This window comes from Anthonomus grandis, chromosome 12 (genome assembly GCF_022605725.1).
Source record: "Anthonomus grandis grandis chromosome 12, icAntGran1.3, whole genome shotgun sequence".
NCBI lineage: Eukaryota > Metazoa > Arthropoda > Insecta > Coleoptera > Curculionidae > Anthonomus > Anthonomus grandis.
Window position 1 is genome coordinate 2,840,519 of NC_065557.1, and position 19,908 is coordinate 2,860,426.

The following is a 19,908-nucleotide window of genomic DNA, read 5'->3' on the forward strand; positions in this document are numbered from 1 at the left end:
TTATTCATACTTTTTTAATAGAAAGGTTCTGTTAGGAGAGCGCACATGTAAATTATCGATACAATACTGCGCCCTACAGTTTGACAGCCCATGAAATGACTGACGTTTTTTGAATTGAAGCAAATCCTTATGGGCTACAGTATTAATGTTTACACGTGCTTTTAATGTATTAATACCGAAATGAAAAAAAGTTAATGTCCTTCGTCATTCCAATTTATTAATGTAAGATGTAATTGTCATGTTTTGTCTGCAATATCGATACGATCCTGCGCTCTACAGTGACGCCTGCCACGTGTCACTTATTCACATAGGAAGGCGCCTCGGTATCGATATTCGTGGGTAGCAGTTGAAATATACGAACTTTTTAGGACATTATAAAAGAGACTGTAGAGCATGGGGTACGGGTGTAAATTCGACTTACGAACGCTACAGCCAGAGAGTGGAACCAATAAGAATAATTTGTAAGTTGGGATGAGATGGCGTAGGCGTGTGTGATAATAAAAGTTTTTAAATTTGTTTTTTTTTTAAATTTGAGACGAGATTCAATTTTCTGCTTTTGTTTGTAAGTAATATCGATATAGAAGCGCAAGGCTACAACCAATGTTGCCCCAACAATGACATCTGTCATTGAAGCCAATACAAATGAGCGACAGTATCGATATATTTTCACGTTAATTGTCACAAAACATAACCTTCAAGGTAAACATAACCTTGAAGGTTATGTTTTGTGTTAATTGTTAATTCATTCAGACACACAAAAATACGGACCTTATCTGCACGCTAGATTTTTGAGTACCTCCTCTATGCAAAGAAGAATTTCTGCAGATACAGTCATGAATGGAATGAACATAATGATAATACATGAAAATCTTTCTAAGCCTAAGAATAATTACTGTATTTTAATAAATAAAACATGATATTTGTAATAAATATTTATTTGCTTAATAAATAAAAATGTATAATAACCTCTAGAAAAAAAATTATATTCACATGTTTATATGGTCATTATAATACAAAACGATTTCTTGATCGTCCATATCACATTTCACCCTTGAACAGTTGAAGGCTATGAATAAATTAATATTTTCTTAAAAAGTCACATAAATCGTTTAACGTTTTACGATTTTTTCAAGATAGCGACGTCACCGATTAATACAAAAAATCCCAGCTATACTTGAACTCCTTAGCGATTTTTTAATGTAACCTTAACCATTAATGCTCTCTCTCACATGTCTGTACTAAAAAAAATCACATTACGGTCCTGCTCCGTTTTTGACGATAACAAACAATTTCAATTAACCAAAGCCAACTCGATAACAACAAACTGAATCCAGTTAGGGCCACTTGCGTTCCGTTACTTGAAACTCTATTAAATCGAAGAAAAAAAAAATCAGTTGGCCTTCATTAAAATCCACTGCCGCATAAACAATTAAATGAAAAATCACGAATTATCGTTTACAATAATAATTATTAGGCTTGTTCGAATAAAGTTGCCACTGTAGTCAATTGTTTCCGATCATTGAAAAAAAAAATCACGTTTTATCGCGACACAGTACACAGAAATGAACCTGATCGAACGCCTTAGAGAAATCGTCACGGTAGAACCGCTAATCGCCTTATTCCAGATGGCGCTGTGCATCTCCAAGCCGGCTCTGGACAATTTGGAATTTGAAAAAGCCTGCAGGTGAGACGAATCTTCACTTGTCAAAAGAACCAACCGCCCCCACTCTTTGACTCTACATTTTCCAGAGTGACCCTGCGCTACAATTCGTCCGTATGCGACGCCATCTTGAGCGGTCACCACGCCCACTACAACCACGAAAACAAAGAGGTACAGACGGCCGTAGGGCGGATGCACACGTGGCAACAGCCCGTCCAGAGTTTCGTCCCTTTGCTCCTGGTGCTGTTTTTGGGGTCGTTTAGTGACCGGCACAAGTGTAGAAAACCGTTTTTTCTTATGCCCTTGGTGGGAGAATTGCTCGGAGTAGTTGGTAAGAACGTTTTCACGGTTCAAAAATTTAAACGACCAAATCGACCGCTCCATGTTGAATGTTCTAGGTTGCATCTTGTGCGTCCTCTACATGTCCGCCCTGCCCCTAGAGGCACAGGGGGTGTTCCAAAAAATCATCCCCTCCTGGTTCGGAGGTCAAACCATGGTCACCATGGCCTCCACCTCTTTTATAGCCGACATAACTGCGAAAGAAAACAGAACGTTTCGCCTCGGTATACTTCAGCTGGTGGTGAGCGTGGTACTGCCCACGGTACATTCGTTTAGCGGGTTGTTTTTCGTGCACGCCGGGTACATCACGGTGTTGGCCACCTCGGGTGGTTTGTACCTTATCGCGCTCATATACGGGTGGTTTTGGATAAAAGAGCCCGCGAGTTACGGAAACCGGACCGAATGGTCGTTGAGCGAGTTATTTCATTGGAGTGATGCCAAGGATACGGTTGGTTTGTTGATCAAGAGGGGGCAGTTGGTGTGGATTTTGGTGTTAATGGCTTTTTTACATCGGGCCGCCTTTGATGGTAAGAAAATATTCACTTGTGCCACGAATTTTAGAATGATTTCTATATATGGCCCCATTAGAAAATGAAATAAGTAAAATCACATCAGTAATACTAACCGCACATTTCATGAATATCTGAATTTTGATCCTCAATACTGATATACCCCCTTTAGGTTTAAAATAGCAAGTTTTGAAGAAGTAATGAAAGCCATTAATGATTTAAAAAACAGACACAGCAATAAAAAATTAAATTATCATTACAAAATTAATAAATTATTCAACTACTTCTGCCTATCCTTTCTAAAGTGTATGAACGCATTTTAAAAACACAAATTAATGACTATGTTGAGTCTAACGGTGTGTTTGCAATTTCTCAGTTTGGAAAACAGAACAACAACTCTTGCTCGAGGATTTGAGAACTTTCTCGATACCCTAGCCTCGTTCCTTCATCTCACTAAGGCGTTCGATTGTGTAACACATAGTATTCTTCTTGAAGAACTTCATGCCTATAATTTTCATCGTGAAGCAGTTAGGTTGATTTAGTCGTATCTGTCAAACAGAGTTCAATATGTTTGCTTTAATCAGAATAAATCTGATATTAAAGCATTGAAGTATGGAGTGCCACAAAGTTCTGTCTTGGGACATCCATGATTGGTTTTTGGCAAATAGTCTTTCTCTTAACACTTCAAAAATTCAAAGCCCTAACTTTACCTTGAGACATAATACAGTTGAGGATCTTATTCTCCCAAATTGTGCTAAGCAGGCTACATTTTTTGGTGTCTACCTCGATCCGCGATTAACATTTGAACAGCGTTTGGTTATTTTTATTTAGAGCTTGCATCTCTGCAAACTCTTCTTGCAGCATACCATAGTAATTATCACTCTCATACTCACTATACTCACATAATTTTCACCCTTGTGATATGTAGACATGGGCTTGTTTGGTCAGCACAGAAAATGCACTCGTATCCTGACTGGACTGGGATTTCGTCAAGATTGCATCATTTAAATTTTTACATTCTACAGCGCTTGCAGCAAGCGCTGTCCATCAAAACTTAAATCTCTATAAAACTCATGAACAGCTCGACAACTATCCAACTAGAAACTGTAGAGATCTTATGCCGCATTTTAACCAACTAAAAAAGGTCCAGAAACAGAACCAAGTATTTAGCCACAAAGTTTTATAATTGTATTCCAACAGGTATTAAGGCTCTTGACCTATTATATACTGTATTTCGATTTGTCTAAGGCGTTTGACCATTCTTTACTGCTGGACATCCTGGAACGGTATGGCATCAGGGGTGCAGCATCTAAATTACTCAGTTCATATCTAGAGCAAAGAGAACAAATAGTTTGTGTGACACATTCCGGCTCACCAAAGTTTTCCCGCACCCAAATTATAGGAAGAGGTGTGCCTCAGGGCTCAATCTTGGGACCTGTGCTCTTCCTATTATATGTCAATGGCTTGCCTGAGCTGTTCCCTTCTGATATGATTTGTCAATTCGCCGACGACACATCAGTTATAGTTGCCAGGAAGACAGTGGTAGATCTTTCACGGGGCTGCTCATCCGCAGTGGAGCGCATGAACTCTGGTAAAACGGGGTTGATTAATTTTTCAAAGGCCAATATTGTCTCAGAATCTCTACTTGTGTGGTCTGGTGGGCAGTCAATCCCTGTAGCCAATAGTATTAAATTCTTAGGAATACACATTGACCCCAATTTAAATTGGGAGAAACATATTAAAAACCTTTATTCCAGATTAGCTAGCTTGTGCGGATTGATTAGAAGATTAAGGGGTGTAGTGTCTGAGGTATCTCTTCGCCTATTTTATTTCGGACAGGTACAGTCGATCTTACAATATGGTATCTGTTTCTGGGGATCAGCAAGAGGAGCTCTAGATATATTTAGAATGCAAAAGCGTATCATTCGTTGTTTATTGGGCATGACCTACAGAACTTCCTGTAGACCTTACTTCTGCAAACTAAAAATACTCACCCTTCCCTCCTTATACTTTTCTTCCTTGGTTTTATTTGTGAAGAGACACAATCATTTGTTTGTTGAGAATAGGGCAATGTACGCTGAGGATGTGACTATGATTACACGACATAGAAGCGATCTTCGCATTCCATTGCATAATTCAGCTTACTATGAAAGAGGTTCTCATTATATGGCCATCAGGGCTTATAGAATGCTACCTGCTGATATTAGAAGCATTGAATCTACAGTCCAATTTAAAAAAGCTGTTTACCACTGGTTGCAGATTAAATGTTTTTATAATTTTACTTTTGGATAATAATTTTAACTTGTGTTATATTTCAGAATATTTATTTTAAATTTTGTTATTTTGTTTATAGCTCTATGAATTCTAGATAAGAAGAATTAATGTAGGAGCTAGATCCTCCTTTGTATGACGTTGCTTTGTCGTCCTGTATACGATTTTGTTGGCAAATAAAGGATATTATTATTATTATTATTATATTATTATTATTATTATTATATTACATTTCAAAGGGCAAATAAAAAACTACCTTTTAATGAATGCCTTCTATTCATTTGACGAGTACATTCAATCAAGTTTTAACTTTGTTTTGTAATTTTATAGTTTTTGAATGTAATCATTTTAAATTTTTATTGTAGTTTTAGTACATATTATACCTTGACCCATAAAAACACTTGTTTATGAAATGAATGAAAATCATATTTTTTTATCGTGCTTTAACATCAAATAAATATCCCTTTATAGGTGAAAGTAACGTGCTGTACCTCTACACCCAAAACGTCTTCCACTGGACCCCCTTGGAGTTCAGCTACCTCCTCACCGCCACCTCCTTAATGTCCTTGACAGGCCAACTGATCGGCATGCCGCTCTTCACTAAAGTATTCCATTTTAGTGACATCACCATTTTATTTGTCACTGTACTTGATAAAATCTTCACCAATTTAGTGTTCGGATTGGCAAAGAATTCTCGCATATTTTACATCGGTAAGTCTCAAGATCTGCTTATTTTTATTGGGGCTAATTGAATTAAATTTTAGGGGTTGCAGTCGGCATTGTCACCAGAGTGTATAGAACGGCGAAAAAGTCTTTGGCAACCAAAATGGTGGATTCAAGTGACATCGGAAAGACCCAATCACTATTGGGGATTAGTGATGTGTTGGCCCCAGCACTTTTTGTGCCGATTTACAATTGGCTTTACTTGGCCACTTTTGACTTATTTTCTGCCACAATATTTTTTTTTAGTATGGTTTTATATGGGCTGTGTATAGTGTGTACAGGGTAAAAATATCAATCAAATTGAAGGCATGCAGTTTAATAAACTTATTAATTTTAGGGTGTTGTTTTGGAAGAACAAAATGAGGTCATGAGATGCAGCTTTTTGATTACCATTGGCTGTGATTAAATTATAATAGATTTACCTCTAAAACTTGTAGTCTGGCACCGGTTTTGTTTGTTTCATATCACTTTTAACGGTAACATTCTTAATGTCTCTAGAAAACAGCTGGACCAGTTTTTTGTTCCTGAAAACGGTAGGCATTTCAATATCATGCTCCACTGCCCATAAAATAATTTCCTTGCACTGCCTAAAGTCAGTTTGTCTAACTAAAAATGGCTTTAATTAAGACCGACTTAGTCTTTAAAGCATATGACACTTACATGAATAATCCAGTAAAGCCACCAATACTTTCCCAATATCATTTCTACAATTTAATTGCAATAAAACCTCTGTTAGCCTATAAACAACTTCAGTTTGATGGTGTCTTAAACATACTTCAACAACTACTACAATTTTATCTGATATAACATCCTTAAGCTTAGCATATTTTAGCAACAAGTCTAAAGCAAACTGCTGATCTAAAAAAAAAAATAATTCCAAGAGCTTTTTTATGATTTGAAAATCAATTTAGTACCTGTAAACCATTTACTCAGTATGCACGACTGCCACAGACTAGCCAATATAAAATAGTCATTATATTCCAAAATTAGCTCATCAGAAAAGTTTAATACGTTCACTATCATTGCTTCACTGTGAGTGTCCATGCTCAGTGATATTAAGTGTTTTATAATGCTCCTATAAGAATAATTTAAGCACTTTTTCAATGTATTACTGTCTATTTGTACTATATTACCAATAAATTTACAGGGTTTTTATGATAACTTGCCTCACCTAATATATCTTCTTAAATAAACATTTTCTCGATAAACTTTACCAAACATCTCCAATGCTTTCACCACATTCCCTTTAATCCAAATGGCTTGTGCATCGTAATGTTCAAAATTACAATTCTCCACTAAAATATCCGGGCGTATTCTCCCACATAATTCGGCTACTTCCCTAATACTATCCTTATCCCCACTGCTTGCACAAATTGTTAAAGCTCTTAAAAGCAAACTTACCGAGGGAATTTTATTACATTTTACACACTGTTTTATCAGTTGTACCACCTTTGGATGATCTTCGTGGTTCAATTCGTTATAAAATAAGTCATTTATTGCGTCCGAACTCAATTGGGCCAACAAATTATCAGCAAGAGGGGTTTCTATAACAGTTTGATTCGATTGTATCTTTTTTCGTGCGAGCAGTTTACGTCTCTCCCATATGCCGCTTTTTCGCTCCATCATTTGGGTGGTAAATTGATCTAAGGTCTCCGATTCATCGTTTTTTGAAGACCAATGCACTTGGGAGACATTTATGTGTAAAAAAGGCTGCAGTTTTTGCAAAACCAAGTATCTTATGTTGTATAAGCACAGCAGGTTTTTACTGGTATATAGTGCCATAACGGTGAAAGGATTAATAGGCTTAAAAACACCCCATAAGTAGATATAATCTTAATTATTAACGTTTTAAACTGAGATGAATTTAGGGGCTTTAAATAAATCAAAACAAATAACTTTTAAAGTGAGGTTATGTTTATGATTGAAGTTGACATACGTATGACACATTTGACAAATACGTCTGCGGTGTTTCCAAATTTCGTCAAAATCCAATTATTTTTTTCTCGACAATTACTTGACTGCATTTTTAATATTCTAAATCAAATACTAAAAATCTTTAGAGACTAAATTCCAACTCTACAGACATGTTAGTAGTTTCTACGAAACGAATTTGACAAGCCGGCAACCATGGAACGAACCCCGTTTGTTTTGATGACATTGACAGTTTATTAAATTTTTATTTTTAATTTATCGCGTTCTAAACTAAAAAACCACTTTTAAAAATTAACTTTGTTCATCATGGGGGACTATTCAAAAACAATCGTACAAATTAACATCGAATTTATGGGCTTAAAATAAGTCAAAACAAACAACTTGTTAAGTGAGGTTATGTTTATAAATGAAGATGACACATTTGACAAATAAGTAGGCAGAGTTGCCGGACTTACTAAAAAGCGAATTAATTTTTCCTTAATAATTACGTGACTATATTTTAAATATTCTAAATGAAACACAAAAAATCTTTAGAGACTAAATTTCAACTCTCCAGACCTATTAGTAGTTTCCTACGAAATGAATTTGAGGCCCACTTGTCAAGCCGGCAACCCTGGAAAGCACCCGGTTTGTTTTGATGACATTGACAGCTTGATTGTTTATTAAATTTTTAAATGTATGCCTATTTTTATTTTCAATTTATCTCGTTCTAAACTAAAAAAAACCAATGAACCACCTGTAAAAACTAACATGGAGGACCATTCGAGAACAATCGTACACATTGACATCGACTGTTTTTATGCACAAGTAGAGGAAGTCAAAAACCCATCGCTAAAGCTCCAACCGGTGGGTATCCAACAGAAAAACTGTTTAGTCACCAGCAATTATAAGGCGCGAGAATACGGCTTGAAAAAGTGCATGTCCGTCACAGAAGCAAAGAAACTCTGCCCGAAGCTGGTGCTGATAAATGGAGAGGATTTACAACACTATCGACAATATTCCTCCAAAGTATCTGATCTCTTGAGGGGCTTTTCTGATCTGGTGGAGCGCCTGGGCCTGGACGAGAACTTTATTGACGTTACCGCTCTGGTAAATGAACGAATGGCAAGTAACTATACACCAGTGGGGTGCATTTACGGTGATGTTAGTGGAACTTGTGACTGTGGCTGTTATGAAAGGCTGTGTATAGGATCTCAAATTGCTCAGGAAATGAGAGATGCTATATTTGAACAGTTAAGTTTAACCACTTGTGCTGGCATAGCTCATAATAAACTACTAGCAAAGCTAGTTGGCTCAAAAAACAAACCTAATAAACAGACTATTTTGTTTCCCGATAGTGCCTTAGAATTAATGTTGGGTCTACAAAAGGTTTGCGATATTCCATCAATAGGTGTTGCAACAGGTAAAGTATTGAATGATATTCACATTTTTACTGTTAAAGACTTGCAAAGTTGCCAAATTAGGGAGCTAGAAATGGCATTTGACCCATTGAAAGCTAAACATCTAAAACAACTTAGTTATGGTGTGGATGAGAGCCTTGTGAAACCTTATGCTAAACCTTTGACAATTAGTTTAGAAGATGCTAAATGTCTTGTAACAAAGCAAGAGGTGCAAGACAAACTATCAGAGCTATTAGGTCGCTTATTAATATTAGTAAAATCTGACGGGAGAACACCAAAAGTCATAAAAGTCTCTGTGAGGAAATATAATCCTACTACAGGGGGCCAGAGGGAAACCAGACAGTGTCCCCTCAGTGTTTCCCTGGATAATCAAACTAAATTAGTAGAAGTGGCTTATGGGTTATTTAAAAAAATTATAACAGAGCAAAGCTTTAAAGTTACACTGCTCGGAGTGGGTTTCAGTAAATTTATTGATGTGCCTAATCAGAAAAACACTTTGGATGGGTTTTTCAAGCAGTCCAGTGATGTTATTGAGCCCCCAATTAAGAGAATTAAATTGGCAAAAGAAGAGAGATGTCTTAAATGTCCTCCGGGTGTAGATATTGAGGTGTTTGGAGAGTTGCCTTTAGAGGTGCAACAAGAGCTGTGGGACGAACACAAAAGTAAAGAGAGAAAAGTGGTTTCGAAGGGAAAAGTTAATACTATGCTCAATTATTTTAGTAAGGAGCCGAGGAAGTAGGATTTGGATGGTAACAGTAAGTTCTTTTTAGAGTTTTACTTTTAATTGCCATTGCTTATCAGTTCATCAAAGGGATATCATGGTTCTCGTTAAATGAATCATTTGCCAACAATAATTTGATTTTGAAGTCTCATGTGCCAATTTTGATTTCATTCGACTCAGTGAACACTGGCTGAAATATGATGAAATCGGTACAATTACACAATTATGATTTCCTTTCACATTTTTTTTTATGTGCTCATATAAACATGTTGAAGTGGTAATCTTAGAAAATAATAAACATGAAAAATATCACATCTGTAATTGGTCATTAGAAATACAGTGTGCTGCACAGTCTGACAGGCTTAAACACAGTTAACTTTTTTAAACCAAAATTTAGGACTTTTATGGTATATATGCCCCACTAATTACATGCATATTGTGTTTGGTCAAGCTTCTTAATATCTATATTAAACAATCAATTTATCCTAGTATGCACAATATGTCTATGAGTAGTCATAAGTTGTGCTTTTAAGCAAGAAAGTTCCTTGTAATGATCTAACTGAGTTATTGGCTTGTATCATATTGTGGCTGTTTTTGTAAAAAGCTTCACCAGTTTTTATTAAAGTACTAATTAATTAACAAATGTTATCTTGGTTTAAAAAAATTCCAGAAAATTAAACAATATTAATCGCAAAAAAGTCCATATATAATTAGATTAGATGACACTTCGAGGCAGTAAAAATTACTTAAGTTCCTGGAAAAGCATTCATATACCTTTAAATGCCTTGAAGAAGTTTACGAGTACTTAGAAGGCTTTTACAGGCAATCAAAGTGCTCAGATTCCTAGAATAAACTGTGAGATTACTCTCAATTAACTGGAAGAAGTTTATGAGTACTTACAAAACTCTCAGGTGCCAGAATAACAGATTACATTGAATTCAATGATGTCTTTAGTACTTACCAGTTTAGGCAAAATCTACAAACTATACACTGGCAATTTATTAAATCATATATCTAATAAATAATGGTTACTTCACTGGGTTCACTTTTTGCAATTTAACCAAAGCTTTCAACTGTGTCTTCTGTGTTCAGACACTAGCATTTAAATTGAATTTGCGGATGATACCACATTGAGGAAGAAAGCTAATGGGTCTAGAGGAGACACAGTTGACGGTTGCTGATTGGTTTAATGCCAATAAATTAAGCATGAATTATACTAAACATGAAATATTGTTTGCCAGTTCTCATTATTGGGATTTACTACTTTTTTATTAAAATTCCAAGGGTCCTTAAGAGAACGATTATAACACCTGTGTTTATGAAGGGAGATAAAGACCTAGTTACCAATCACAGACTGATATCATTGCTGTCCATTATATGAAAAGGCGTTCTATAGCACCTCAGAATTTCTTGAATTTACACATCTTAGACATTATTTTTAAGCCCATAGCAGATAATATTAGTAAAGAGTTTATTTTTGTTCAGAATTGTATGCCTAGTATTAATTTTCTAATGTATGTATCATTTTTTGACTTTGTATAAATGCTTGTTCATTTTAACATGTAATATATGTTTGTACTTTTTGTAAGGTGGCTTCTGGTATCTTAGCCCTTCGAAACTTAAGTCAATAGTGCATCTACTAAATTTATCAGCCTATTTTGCAGAATTTCTTAAGGAATTCTGGTTTGGGGTCACGCAACTAATTCAAGCCGCATTTTTCTTGTCTTCATAAGTGTCTTTTCATTTATTGTCTTTTATAAGTTAAAATTAATGTAAAACCATGTGGATACCTACTGTGGCCTCTTAAGGAGCTTATAGGAGAAAATTAAAGCCGTACTTTGTATCTAAAGTTGTCTTAGAATTAATGAATATCAAACTATCATTTTACGGATCTTATAATTTCATGACTTTGTCTTTGTATTAATATAATAATAATTCCATTTCTTCTATAAAAAGAATCTTGTCTTACCAAGAATCATGTACACTTCACAAAAGAATGTAAATCCCATCAATATGACCTACAACACACAGAATCTTAAAAGCGCGGGGAAATCCACTTGTGTATGTGCAATCGAAATCAACAAACCACTTTCAGTAATAATTATTCTAAAGCTGGTGAGACAGTGAAACCTCTATCAGAGATAAACATTATTAATAAATAAATATTAAAATGGTTATTACGAACATGGATTCGACCGCGGATCTAAATAGGGTCGACATTAATGCGACTAATTGGGGCGAATTAAAAAAAAACGTGCTCAGATTCTGCCTAAATTATCTAACGAGGTTTGGGGTGGCCGGCTCGGTGGTTTACGTATGTTGGATCGGCATCGTGAATTACAATTATTGGTTTTCTTGGCACGTTATTTTGTCCACTTTCGGGGTAAGAGTTTCACTTTTAAGTATTTACTTCTATACTAGTAATAAAATAAACTTATTAAAGGAGTTTCGAAGTTAATTTATTACTATTTAGCTCCCGTGAATGTATTTCAGTATTTGCCCCTGATGGCCGAATCCCTGATGCTGTTCACCGGGGACGAAATCTGGTCCCGTCAAATGACCAGGAATGCCAAATATACGATTCATGGAATTATAGTCGCTCTGGGTACCGTTATGATTATTTGCGGTAACGCTTTGGTGTTCCATTACATACAACCGGGGTATCATTTATATACTGCCCACGGGATAACTGGTAAGTGGGTCGTTAAGTAAAATGGTGTAAAAGTACAGGTCGTCGCATAATGGCTGATTTTAATTAAAATAAATAAAAAATATTTGAGTGCTTGACAGTCGATGTTTGAATTATGGCGGCAAACGCTATATGCGCCATCTACGTTCAAAAAAGAGAGAGAAAGATGGAAAATAATCGGTTGTTTTATTAGTACACAGTTGCGCGTCTTTTTGCTTGTCTCTGCAAACATTTAAAATTCATTCAGTCTGGCACAGTGCACACTCAAATAGAGTGGTAGAGTTAGGTGATTTTGACAACTATGACATTTCTCATATTAGACATACAAATATGCTAAGGCCGGATTTACGGAATAACGTTGCGTTTTCATTCCGGGTCATAAAAAAAAATCATTTCTCCAGAAATTCTTTTTTTTTTTTCGAAAAAAAAATTTTACGTTTAAACTCGTTTATTTCGGAAACAGTTTTTTTTTTGAAAAAAATAGTTTTAACAAAAAACAATGTTACATTTACGTAGAAAAGGGCTGTTTTATCCGCATTATCGAGAACGTTACCGTTTAGGCCCCACAACCGCGCAAAAAGTTCGAAATTCATTCGCAGAAAAATCCGACTTCTAACAGGTTTATTTTAAAAAGCGCCCTTTGGGAGTTGCTTTGCATAAAGGCCTTTGACGTTAATGAGTTTCAGAAAATTCGGCTCAGTTAGTTTTCCACACCGGTTTAAACAAACATTTTTCGTCAAAAAACCGTTTTTACCGTCGTAGCCGTAGTTTTTTACTATTATATACGCTCATTCTTTGTGCATAAAATCGTAAAAACCCGGAAAAAAAATTCGCCATAGATCCAAAGTTATTAGTGTTTTTGTGTCGCAAGTCGGAACCTCCACCATTTTTTTCCGGTGCGTTATTACAATATTGTAAAAAATTAACATGAACTTCGGAAGTCACAATTATTAGGTGTTATCAAAAAAACAGGCAACACCTTTACGAGAAAAGTAAACTACACTAATGGCCACAAATCTTATTGCAAAACTTATTTGATGTTTACTTGCACAATAGGAATAAATTTAATAAGCATTTTAACACATTCGCGGACAGCCCTGTCACAGCCGTCATGTGTATTGTGGCAGACCGGCCATAGCAGCCATTTTTAAATTTGCTTGAACGGCGCTAGCCGGCCTAAAATACGTGTAATTCTTATGGTAGTGAATCACCTGTGTCCCAGTAAACAGAGAAAAGTAATATTCGTACTCGCGTCTATATCCCAACACTATTGCGGAGAATGCGCTTGTCAGGCAAAATATAATATCGCATTTAAATTTGGAAGATGGGAAAACCATGTATCGTTCTAAGAGCATTTTGTATTTTTTTTGAGTAGGACATACAAAATTTTATTTGTAACTCTTTTTTATTTTGTTTTAAATTATTGTATTTAGGAAATAAACAAAAATAATGTTATTCTTTTCGTTTAATATAAAAAAATATCGTATATTATCACTTCACTATCAATTAATTATCACAAACAAAGTTTACTAAAGTAGTATAATCATCAAACTCTTCATCCTCAACTTTTCTCTTTCTTTTCCTCTTTAGGGATTTCAAAGATGTAGTTACTGGTAATGGCTGTCTACGATTTTGTAATTCAGATTTCTTGTTATGAGGGTAGTACTCACTAGAAACTAGAGGGCTTATTGTAGTTGTTTTAATTGCACTAATAGCAGAAATTATAGTTTTGATGTTTTTCTTTGCATAAGTAATTTCTTCTAAATTATTGCTATTTGATATCAAGCTTGTCAGAATGCTTAGTTCTTCCAGAGTTGACTTTTTTTCTAACTGAACGGTATCTCTAGTGTTTTGATTAAGTTGGCAGGATATAAGCTGATGTTCATCATCAATATATAATGAAGAATCTTCATCATTCATGGAGAAAATATTTTCTCGTGGAGTAGGAGGGTACCTTGTACAAACCATATGTATATGTTTACACATGTTATACTGTATAGCATAATCGTGGCAAGTAAATGAATATGTATGAAGGCAGCATTTACATTCATTGCAATTAAAATTGCATTGGCATACTTCATGAGTATCTTTAATACATTCAACAGTATAGTATTCTAAACCTGGAGTACTATTCGTGTTCTTAGATGAAGCAACAAGCCATTTCTGTTTAGGAATATCTTCAAAAATTTGAACAGTGTGCGCAAATTGCTCGGCAATTTTATGACGTTTTCTTAACTCACTAAGTTTATAGGGAACCCTGTTTCTTGATATTGTCACCAATCTTCTTAAAAATTTCATACGAAGGCGTTCTAAAATGTTATTAATACTGACATCCAGTCTTCTCTGACATTTTCCTGCCATTTGAGGATTATGTTTCAACTCCTGGTGCCAATTTTCCAGACACATGTTAGTGTTCTTTTTAAATCCTTTCCGGAAACAATGGGCCCATTGTTCAGGTCTTTTTGCATAGTAAGTGGCAAAGTACAGTCCATATTTTTTTGTATCCTCATCACTAGTTATACTTTTTATCAGATTAGTCATCATTTTCTGGAAAGTTAACTCATCAAGTTCATTAATTAATAATTTTATATTTTTCTTAACTTCTTTGCGTTTTTCAACCGAATTTATTTTAGAGAGATTATCATTAAGATTTCTTTTTACATGCCAGTCACATAAAACTTTGTTAGGTATAAAAGGCATTATAAAATATATTACAATCGTCCGACATAAAAATTCTGGGCTTAAGTTCTGGAAATTTTTCTTTTAGACAAGAAAAAAAAATCTTATATATTACTTCTGTCTGGGTAATTGACCATAAAAAAGCTACTGGAAACCCTTCGTAGTCTTCATCGACTACCATAAGTGTTGTAAGCTGTATTTTGTACGGATTGGTCCCATGGGTTGAATCAATCATTAAAATGTTATGCCCATATTTTGCAAGCATTTCTGTTTGAGCTGCATTCATAAAAATTAAAAGAAAATTATTTTTTCCTATGGTACTATGTTCTACACCATAAGGTTTATACAATAATATAGGATTATCCAAGTTAGACATCTTTTTCAATTAAAATAGTTACACTTTTAGTGTCGTCTTCATCAAAAATCATGTCTGAATTTATTTTAAAGGATTTACTTACATTATGTAAGTCATGTTTTGTTGTATAGCTAATTCTGGCTGAAGGGTTAAAATTTTTACTCAAATCATTCAAAATTTTGTAATGGGGAATTCCTTGAAACATTTTTCCTGCTAATTGTTCACGTTCAAACTGTGTCATTCGCAGCCTTCCTACTTCCAGCTTATGTCCTATGTGGGTGGATATATACTTGACCATAATGTTCCCTTAAAAAATAATGACAAAATTAGGAAACATGCCAATTTCAGTAGAAATGTTTCTACTATTCCTATAAAAGTAATCTTAAAAATATAGTACCTACCTTTGTAATTTATATTTGTTGTTATCCTTGCTGGACAAATAGACCCAATTTTATTTGAACCCTTAACTTTTGGTTGCCGCTCTCTTTTTGTATTTTTGACATTTTCTGTGTAGTTTCCAGATCGGTGACAAATATATTTTATTATTTTTGATTTGTCATTGAGACTTCTGGAATTTAAAAGAACATATGATGACTGATTATTTGTCTCTATTTCAAGCTTCCACTCCTTAAACTCATCAAATGAATTAAATTCCAGGTTTTCTTGCTTCAATGGTAAGTCATGCACATTGGAAAAATGCTGATCCAGTTCAGTCATTAAAGAAAACAAAGTGCTGCATAAAGGGCATTTTAAGGTCTTTAAAGTGGATGGTTTCACGAAATCTTTGTGTTTCCTTTTCATGTGAACGTTAATATTTGATTTTATACTACATTTCGTCCCACACTCCGTGCAAACATACACAATTTTTCTACAAAAAATGGGAATTAATATTCTTACAATCTCAATAATGATAATAACTTACTGGACATTAACCTGCTCCTCCATTTTTTGAAATGAAACACAAGAACACAATTGTGATATAAAACAAGTAACAAGTGATAATCACATAATAACTTTGCCAGATTTGCCTTTGCAAAATAACACACAACAACAGCTGATGGGATGGAAAGAATGTGACATTTAACATTGAACGACCAGAGGCATGCGCAATGTCTCGCATTAGTGTTGGGATACAGACGCGAGTAATATTCGTTAGCGAGTTGATGCGAAATTTATCTCATGAGCTATGATGGGCACGAGGCGACTTTTAGCGTATGGTGGGGACAGCAACGACGTGACGCTCGCTTTGTTTTCACGTTTTACTCAGTTTCGTACTTTTCATGGTATTAATGGTGTCTAATCTTCTTGCTTGGTTATATTTGTTTTTGACTGGCATATTCGTTTTTTGTTGAGTGTTTTTGTATACCACGTGTGGCTTTCCCTAGGTATGTATTGATTTTGTTTTATTATAAAATTTGTTTTAATTTTTGTTATTTATTTAGTTTGGTTATACATTTCAACTGGTGATAAATATGGATTCCAAGGAAGAGGCGCGGTTGCTCAAGCTACTAGAGGAGACATCAACCGATGAGGAATCGGAACCATTCGGCTCTGAAAGTAGTGACAACTATGATCCTAAAAATGACGTGGCCGACTCCTCAGATTCTGAACAGCAAGTGAATATTTCTCCTGAGACCAGTAGGTCATCATCCCGTCCTTTTTCTGAGCCTGTTTCTCCCACGAACAGAATATCGACACCACAAATTTCGCAATCCGATTCAGATGACCAAATGGATCCATTACCAGTCGAAAATGATTCGGCCGGTTGGCGGACACGGTTGGAATTGATGACTTCTCCATGAATGGAAATGGAATAGCAGAACAAATTTGTCTTGATCCGGATTCATCAGATACACCATTAGGTGTATTTCTCCAACTATGGGATGAACGGTTGTTAGTCGATTCGAGTAATATTTATGCAGACCACTTGTCCGGTTCCGCTCGTCCTAAAACTCGCCACTCCCGAAGTATGGATATCAAGCCTAGAAAGATGAAATAAGCAAGTTTCTGGGACTGTGTTTACTGCAGGCCCAAATAAAATGTCCCAATATAAGAAAACTTTTTAGCTATCATCCTCTATATTACCATCCGATTTTCTCGTCGACTATGAGCGGCCGCCGATTTGAACAAATCTTGCGATGTTTCTGCACACACAATAAAAACGCATCTCCAAGCAAGGATAGCTTATACCGAATTAAGGAACTTCTGCTGGATATGTGCCTTCACAACTTACTCACAGCCTACGAAAGAGTTGTCTCTTGATGAATCAATGTTGCTGTTTAGAAGACGGCTTTCCTTCAGAACGTATATGAAAAACAAGAAGACCAAATATGGGATTAAATTCTATGAACTTTGCAATCCCGAAGGCTACGTTTTGAACATAGAAATTTACAAAGGGCAAGGAGCTGAACCGCAGGATGGAAATCTTACGAAAATCGAGGCCTTAGTCACAAGACTCTTGCAGCCATATCTCAATCGCGGACATCAGATCTTCATGGATAATTACTATAACAGTATTTCATTGGCAAAAAAACTTGTCGGGTTAAAAACTCATGTCACAGGTACCCTTCAAAGCAACAGGAAAGGAAATCCTGTTCTGGTCACAAAAAAAAATTGTCACTTGGAGAACATGTTTGGCTGCGAAAAGGAAAAGTATATGTGACGAAGTGGAAGTACAAGCGCGAAGTGAGCTCTTATTACTGCGCATCATCCTGCCCTAGTGAACACCGCTAACAGAAAAGGTAATCCTAAGATCAAGCCTATTGAAATAATTGACTAAAATAAGTTCATGTCCGGTATTGACCGGTGTGATCAAATGGTTTCTTATTATTCTTCGCCAAGAAAAACCATTTTTTGGTATAAAAAGGTCATTTTCCATTTACTGGATATCACTATATGGAACCCATAACGGGTCTAATATTAGCTTCTTGATATTCAGAGAGATAATCATAAAATCTCTACTACAAATTGATATAGAAATTAAAAATGGGAGATCATTGCTGCAACTGCCACCTAGGTTTAGGCCAACTCAGAATAAATATGTTCCTGTTCCAAGTACAAGCGTTTTTGGGGATCAGAATTATCAGAACCATTTTCCCCAGATAATCCCAGTTCCTGATAACTATTCAAGGAAGCGATATTTCTCACGATGCAGGCAATGTTCAAAATTTTCAAAGAGGAAGGAAACCAGTTACAGATGCTCTGGCAACCCTGAAAGGCCTGCATTGTGTGTGGAGTGCTTTGCACCTTGGCATAGCGCTTAGGGTTTTTTTCAAATGTTTTCCGGTATCTTTTACCAATGAATTTGGTGTTTTCTTTTAGCTTTTTTGAGAATGTTAATTAAGGTTTTTGTATTTTGATTTAGATCTGTTTGATTAGGCGAATAAACGTATTTGTATACATTATTTGTGCTGATATCCTTTTTTTCCTTTTTTTTTATCGTGACGGTGGTAGCAGGTCTGTCCCACTAGACCAGAAAAAGTAGTGTGGTGGGACAGACCTGTCATAACCGTCTTCTATTTATAGAGAAACATACGCAAAAATATCATGTTTCGTTCAATATTTCGTATATTCCCGCAAAAATCAACTAAATTAAGTAAAAAAACAGGTGATAATTTTTTTACGACTTTTAAGTTGGCACTGTCCGCGAACGTGTTAAACATATTGTAAGTAAAGATTATCAGATACTTTGCTTTTTTAATAAACTTAAAGTTCTTTATGTATTGTAATAGTATTTTAAAATTGTATAATGCCTTTCTAAGATCTTGCGTATACTTCTATTGCATGATCACCACAAACAGAAACCAACATAAATGTGGTAGAAAACGTACAAAAAAAAGATGTCTTAGGTACCTGTACATCAAAAAGTAAAAAATTTCATTCTTCTGGATTTTTCGAAATTCACGAGGTTTTTTGGGAAACTGAGTATTAAGGTACTAGCAAAATGTATACCTATTACTGGTATTTTTTTTTTCAAATAACTCGAGAAAACCATGATTCTGAATAAATTCCGGTACAACAGACATAATAATTCATAAATTTTCATTCACAATAACAAATAAAAATCGAACCCTGGCGGACCCAAACAAATTAATACTTTATTTAAATTTCCAGGTTTGGTCTCCATGATTCTTCTAATTCTCTCCCTCCCCGTTGGCCTCCTAATAAAATACCATAAAGAAACGCAACGTTACTTACCGATTCGCCCCATACTATACAAACTGTCCCACAACCTGTTGGGAATATTGGGATACGCGGTGGGAATCGTCAGTTTATGTTACGGCTTTTACACCCACTGGTTCGTCTATTACACCAGTTACGAGTCGAGAATTTTGGCTTTGGTCGTCACCATTTTGGCCTCGGCTTGGACCTTAAATGGCGCTCTGGTGTCACTGTGGCATCAAGTAAAGTCCATTTTTTGTAATTAAGTTATATTTGTATGTATCACTGTTTAATTTAAAAAAATGTTATTTTTATAAAATAAATTAATGAACGAAATGCTTCTTTATTCAAAGAGCCACGCAATACTTAAGAAGCCATATACATCGCAGTTTAAGGAATTGGAAAGAGAAAAGTACAAATTACCAAAGGTGAGTTCTGGTAATAATTCATTCTACGATATCGAATTCAA

The 19,908-nt window shown here is 35.3% G+C and overlaps 4 protein-coding genes across 10 annotated transcripts; 2 read left to right on the forward strand and 2 right to left on the reverse strand.

Moving 5' to 3' along the window:
• Window positions 1-919: 919 nt before the first annotated feature.
• LOC126742743 (uncharacterized) lies at window positions 920-7,414 on the reverse strand. 4 transcript variants are annotated; one of them, XM_050449530.1, is made up of 5 exons: window positions 6,674-7,414; window positions 6,417-6,577; window positions 6,163-6,360; window positions 5,925-6,108; window positions 920-1,233 (listed from the first exon to the last, which is right to left on the reverse strand). In XM_050449530.1, exons 1-4 carry the CDS (start codon window positions 7,282-7,284, stop codon window positions 5,927-5,929), a joined length of 1,152 nt encoding a protein of 383 aa, XP_050305487.1. In that variant the 5' UTR covers window positions 7,285-7,414; the 3' UTR covers window positions 920-1,233; window positions 5,925-5,926. The 4 variants fall into 4 exon arrangements, with proteins under 4 accessions (XP_050305487.1, XP_050305486.1, XP_050305489.1 ...); XM_050449529.1 differs by having other exon boundaries at window positions 920-1,238; XM_050449532.1 differs by having other exon boundaries at window positions 920-1,238; window positions 5,925-6,104; window positions 6,159-6,360.
• LOC126742741 (proton-coupled folate transporter-like) lies at window positions 1,225-7,405 on the forward strand. The gene is made up of 6 exons (XM_050449527.1): window positions 1,225-1,684; window positions 1,750-1,991; window positions 2,059-2,526; window positions 5,251-5,490; window positions 5,544-5,784; window positions 5,840-7,405. Exons 1-6 carry the CDS (start codon window positions 1,563-1,565, stop codon window positions 5,871-5,873), a joined length of 1,347 nt encoding a protein of 448 aa, XP_050305484.1. The 5' UTR covers window positions 1,225-1,562; the 3' UTR covers window positions 5,874-7,405.
• Window positions 7,415-7,845: 431 nt separating the features above from the next.
• On the forward strand, window positions 7,846-19,775 carry LOC126742737 (DNA polymerase iota-like). 4 transcript variants are annotated; one of them, XM_050449523.1, is made up of 3 exons: window positions 9,447-9,589; window positions 12,049-12,247; window positions 19,392-19,775. In XM_050449523.1, the coding sequence occupies exons 1-3, from the start codon at window positions 9,581-9,583 to the stop codon at window positions 19,703-19,705; spliced, it is 522 nt and encodes a 173-aa protein (XP_050305480.1). In that variant the 5' UTR covers window positions 9,447-9,580; the 3' UTR covers window positions 19,706-19,775. The 4 variants fall into 4 exon arrangements, with proteins under 4 accessions (XP_050305477.1, XP_050305478.1, XP_050305480.1 ...); XM_050449522.1 differs by lacking the exon at window positions 9,447-9,589 and adding an exon at window positions 11,513-11,938; XM_050449520.1 differs by lacking the exon at window positions 12,049-12,247 and having other exon boundaries at window positions 7,846-9,589; window positions 19,392-19,539.
• On the reverse strand, window positions 13,796-16,378 carry LOC126742751 (uncharacterized). The gene is made up of 3 exons (XM_050449542.1): window positions 16,201-16,378; window positions 15,680-16,146; window positions 13,796-15,584 (listed from the first exon to the last, which is right to left on the reverse strand). Exons 1-3 carry the CDS (start codon window positions 16,221-16,223, stop codon window positions 15,292-15,294), a joined length of 783 nt encoding a protein of 260 aa, XP_050305499.1. The 5' UTR covers window positions 16,224-16,378; the 3' UTR covers window positions 13,796-15,291.
• Window positions 19,776-19,908: the final 133 nt, after the last annotated feature.

What these genes read in the sequence shown, in the direction of transcription:
- LOC126742741 (XM_050449527.1), top strand. Translation starts at nt 1,563, where the DNA reads ATGAACCTGATCGAACGCCTTAGAGAAATCGTCACGGTAGAACCGCTA. An exon ending in AGAATTGCTCGGAGTAGTTG is followed by an intron (nt 1,992 to 2,058) that starts GTAAGAACGTTT and finishes TGAATGTTCTAG; the next exon opens with GTTGCATCTTGTGCGTCCTC. An exon ending in ACATCGGGCCGCCTTTGATG is followed by an intron (nt 2,527 to 5,250) that starts GTAAGAAAATAT and finishes ATCCCTTTATAG; the next exon opens with GTGAAAGTAACGTGCTGTAC.
- LOC126742743 (XM_050449530.1), bottom strand. Translation starts at nt 7,284, where the DNA reads ATGGCACTATATACCAGTAAAAACCTGCTGTGCTTATACAACATAAGA. An exon ending in TATTTAAGAAGATATATTAG is followed by an intron (nt 6,578 to 6,673) that starts GTGAGGCAAGTT and finishes TTATTCTTATAG; the next exon opens with GAGCATTATAAAACACTTAA. An exon ending in GGCTTTACTGGATTATTCAT is followed by an intron (nt 6,109 to 6,162) that starts GTAAGTGTCATA and finishes AGCCATTTTTAG; the next exon opens with TTAGACAAACTGACTTTAGG.
- LOC126742737 (XM_050449520.1), top strand. Translation starts at nt 8,113, where the DNA reads ATGCCTATTTTTATTTTCAATTTATCTCGTTCTAAACTAAAAAAAACC.
- LOC126742751 (XM_050449542.1), bottom strand. Translation starts at nt 16,223, where the DNA reads ATGGAGGAGCAGGTTAATGTCCA. An exon ending in GAGGAGCAGGTTAATGTCCA is followed by an intron (nt 16,147 to 16,200) that starts GTAAGTTATTAT and finishes CATTTTTTGTAG; the next exon opens with AAAAATTGTGTATGTTTGCA. An exon ending in AACAAATATAAATTACAAAG is followed by an intron (nt 15,585 to 15,679) that starts GTAGGTACTATA and finishes TTATTTTTTAAG; the next exon opens with GGAACATTATGGTCAAGTAT.